Here is a 3,584-nt window from a genome sequence, read left to right as displayed (position 1 = left end):
TGAAGAAAGAGTCATAGATGCTTTTATAAAATCTATAATTTATAGTTTGTAATTGCAGTAGGTATTATTGAACTCATCACCTCACGAACGAATTCTATTAATTATTTTAATACGGTTAATTCTTTGGACATAAAACATAATAACTTGCATTTGAAGGATCAAATCAGTATAAAGTAAAATAAAGGAGGTAAAAAGGAGAAATTGTTTATCTTTGAAGGACATAATGAGAAATTGTTAAGAAAATAATCAAATACTACTGCCCAGTTAGATACTTTGACTTGGTGCCCAACAGCAATTAGAGTGCATCGACAATTTCTATTTTGACTTAGTGTGCATGTGCAACAGCAATTATAGCTTTCAACGGTCAAGGTTCTCACTGCCACATTAACTATTGTTGCCCAAGTGGCACTTATATATCTACAATAGTATTACACAATATAAAGGAGTAACGATGACATCCTAATGAAGTGAATATATTCCATGTAAAATAACTGTAACTGCAATTAAAAATGGAATCTAAAACAATTTAAAAGAAAATAAATGATTCAACGGCCATCAAGAATTGAAAAGAAGTCATTCAACGCCCCAAAAATGCATCTTCTAAAAACAAATGAATAAATTGTTGACCTTGCTGATTCAAGATTCTATATGTAGGAACAAGCCCTAGGCAAACAATACAAACATACTTGAGAGCTTTAGGTTGCTCCCAACTCCAGAGCTAATTAACTCTATAGGCTAGCTCGAAACTAGAAAGCCATGGAAGCTCAAAGCTACTTGTTGCTTATTGGCTTGTTCTTTGTATTGCATTGGCTTGCAAAATGTTACAAAAGTAGTGTCTCTCAGAAACTTCCACCAGGACCAAAGAAACTACCCATCATAGGGAACCTGCATCAACTAGCAGAAGCAGGTTCACTTCCACACCATGCTCTGAGAGATCTTGCCAAAAAATATGGACCCCTCATGCACCTCCAACTTGGTGAAATTTCAGCAGTGGTTGCATCCTCCCCAAAGATGGCCAAGGAAATAGTGAAAACACATGATGTTTCTTTTCTCCAGAGACCCCATCTTGTTTTTGGTCAAATGATATCCTACGGGGGATTGGGCATTGCTTTTGCTCCATATGGTGATCACTGGAGACAAATGAGGAAAATGTGTGCCACGGAGCTTCTGAGCACCAAAAGAGTTCAGTCTTTTGCTTCCATTAGAGAAGACGAGGCAGCAAAGTTTATCGACTCCATTCGCGAATCTGCTGGTTCGCCTATCAATCTCACCAGTAGAATTTTCTCATTGATATGTGCCTCTATTTCCAGGGTAGCATTCGGTGGCATATACAAGGAGCAAGATGAGTTTGTTGTGTCTTTGATCCGAAAAATCGTAGAATCCGGGGGAGGATTCGACCTTGCTGATGTCTTTCCTTCAATTCCATTCTTATATTTCCTAACTGGAAAGATGACCAGATTGAAGAAGTTGCACAAGCAGGTTGACAAGGTCCTGGAAAACATCATCAGAGAGCATCAAGAAAAGAACAAAATTGCAAAAGAAGATGGAGCTGAATTAGAGGACCAAGATTTTATTGATCTTCTTCTCAGAATCCAACAAGATGACACTCTCGACATCCAAATGACGACTAACAACATCAAAGCTTTGATATTGGTAAGTAAATGCCTCAAAACTTCTATTATATTTCCTGTTTCTGAAGTACGTTTTTTCTCACTAACATCTCTTTTTATAACATTAATCTCTTTAATCCTCTCATTTGTACTAATTACTTTATCTTACATTTTTCTTCCTTTTCTTCTCATCTCCTTTTCTATTAAAAAAGTTGCCCGATTTTGTTATATAAATGCAATTTCTCTTTTCATTTTACCAAACTTTATATAAAGATATTTTATTTGTTTCACCAGGACATATTTGCTGCTGGAACTGATACTTCAGCATCAACACTAGAGTGGGCTATGGCAGAAATGATGAGAAATCCAAGAGTGAGGGAGAAAGCACAAGCTGAATTGAGACAAGCTTTTCGAGAAAAGGAAATAATTCATGAAAGTGATCTAGAGCAACTTACTTATTTGAAGTTGGTGATCAAAGAGACATTCAGGGTACACCCACCTACTCCTTTATTGCTCCCTAGAGAATGCTCTCAACCAACCATCATTGATGGCTATGAAATACCTGCCAAAACTAAAGTCATGGTAAATGCATACGCAATTTGTAAGGATTCCCAATATTGGATTGATGCTGATAGGTTTGTCCCTGAAAGGTTCGAGGGTAGTTCTATCGATTTCAAAGGGAATAACTTTAACTATCTCCCTTTTGGGGGAGGACGAAGAATATGCCCAGGCATGACATTGGGTTTAGCTAGCATTATGCTTCCACTAGCTCTACTACTGTATCACTTCAACTGGGAACTCCCAAACAAGATGAAACCTGAGGAAATGAATATGGATGAACACTTCGGATTGGCTATTGGGAGGAAAAATGAATTGCATTTGATTCCCAATGTTAATTTATGATCATTGAGTACACGATTGACGTATCCATGTTTATTAAACTCACTTTCAAGAATCCTATTTAATTTAATTGTTAAGGAAAAAAAAGCGTATTTATTATTATTATTATTGGATTTTTATTTATATAATTATACATTTTTCTTACTTTTCTGTACATACACATCTTCTTGATAAGATGACTTTAGGCTGCTAAGATGGTCTAGTATTGTTAAATCTTTTTTGTCTATGTATTAAATTTTTCTTAATTACAAATGAGAGTGATTTCATATTTATTTGATTGAGTTAGTTTAAAGTAGTCTCCCCCTTTTATATGGTGGATTGAGTTAGTTTAAAGTAGTTTCCCCCTTCATATATGTAATGAATTACTTGAACTAAGAATGAGACCATACAAGTTTATATGTTTAAGTTAGTAAGGCTTTAAGTAAAGTTATGAAATAACACAATAACAAGTAAAGAAAATGCATGTTTGGAATAGAGAACTTCTTAGTATCTATAGATGTGAAGCAATCATTTTAAGGTCTGAGATGTTAGAATTTTCTTTGTTTGACCTTCTACTGATGGGTGTATTTTGTTTATTTCAAATATGGGTTGAATATACAACCTATATGTTTTTCCTCTGAGCTCAATGTTTAATTGAGTGATACAATTTGGGCTTAGGGAATTACCATGAATGTACAACCTAATATGTATTCATATGCATAATATCCATGATGGTTGGGTAATAGGTTACCTGTCTATTTAAAGAAAGGTAGGATCTCCACATGAGTAATGTCCTCTTTGTCGACTCAAATAAGAGAAAAGATCAAATGAAAGTTCCTTTTCTTGACGTATACACTTGTGTACGAGCTTCCGTGACATCAAGTAATTGTTACTGTATATAAAGGATATCCTCAAGAGGTATTAAATTTATTTAAACTCTTCTTTGATCAATGGTCATGGAATGAGTAGGAATCGTGTTCTCATTAAAAAATAAGTATTAGACACATAACAACCTATTTGTTGCCTACAAAAGATATAGGACACTTAAAATTTTCATTGTACTATTGGTCCTCCAATATTGAAAATATCACCATT

At 34.8% G+C, this 3,584-nt stretch overlaps 1 protein-coding gene across 1 annotated transcript; it reads left to right on the top strand.

Annotated features, from left to right (window-relative positions):
- Positions 1-669: 669 nt before the first annotated feature.
- On the top strand, positions 670-2,618 carry LOC114370537 (cytochrome P450 71D8-like). Its single transcript, XM_028327921.1, has 2 exons — positions 670-1,653; positions 1,905-2,618. The coding sequence occupies exons 1-2, from the start codon at positions 757-759 to the stop codon at positions 2,511-2,513; spliced, it is 1,506 nt and encodes a 501-aa protein (XP_028183722.1). The 5' UTR covers positions 670-756; the 3' UTR covers positions 2,514-2,618.
- Positions 2,619-3,584: the final 966 nt, after the last annotated feature.

This window comes from Glycine soja, chromosome 10 (genome assembly GCF_004193775.1).
Source record: "Glycine soja cultivar W05 chromosome 10, ASM419377v2, whole genome shotgun sequence".
NCBI lineage: Eukaryota > Viridiplantae > Streptophyta > Magnoliopsida > Fabales > Fabaceae > Glycine > Glycine soja.
Note: the sequence above shows the minus strand (reverse complement) of the source record. Positions and strands in the feature narration are given on the sequence as shown.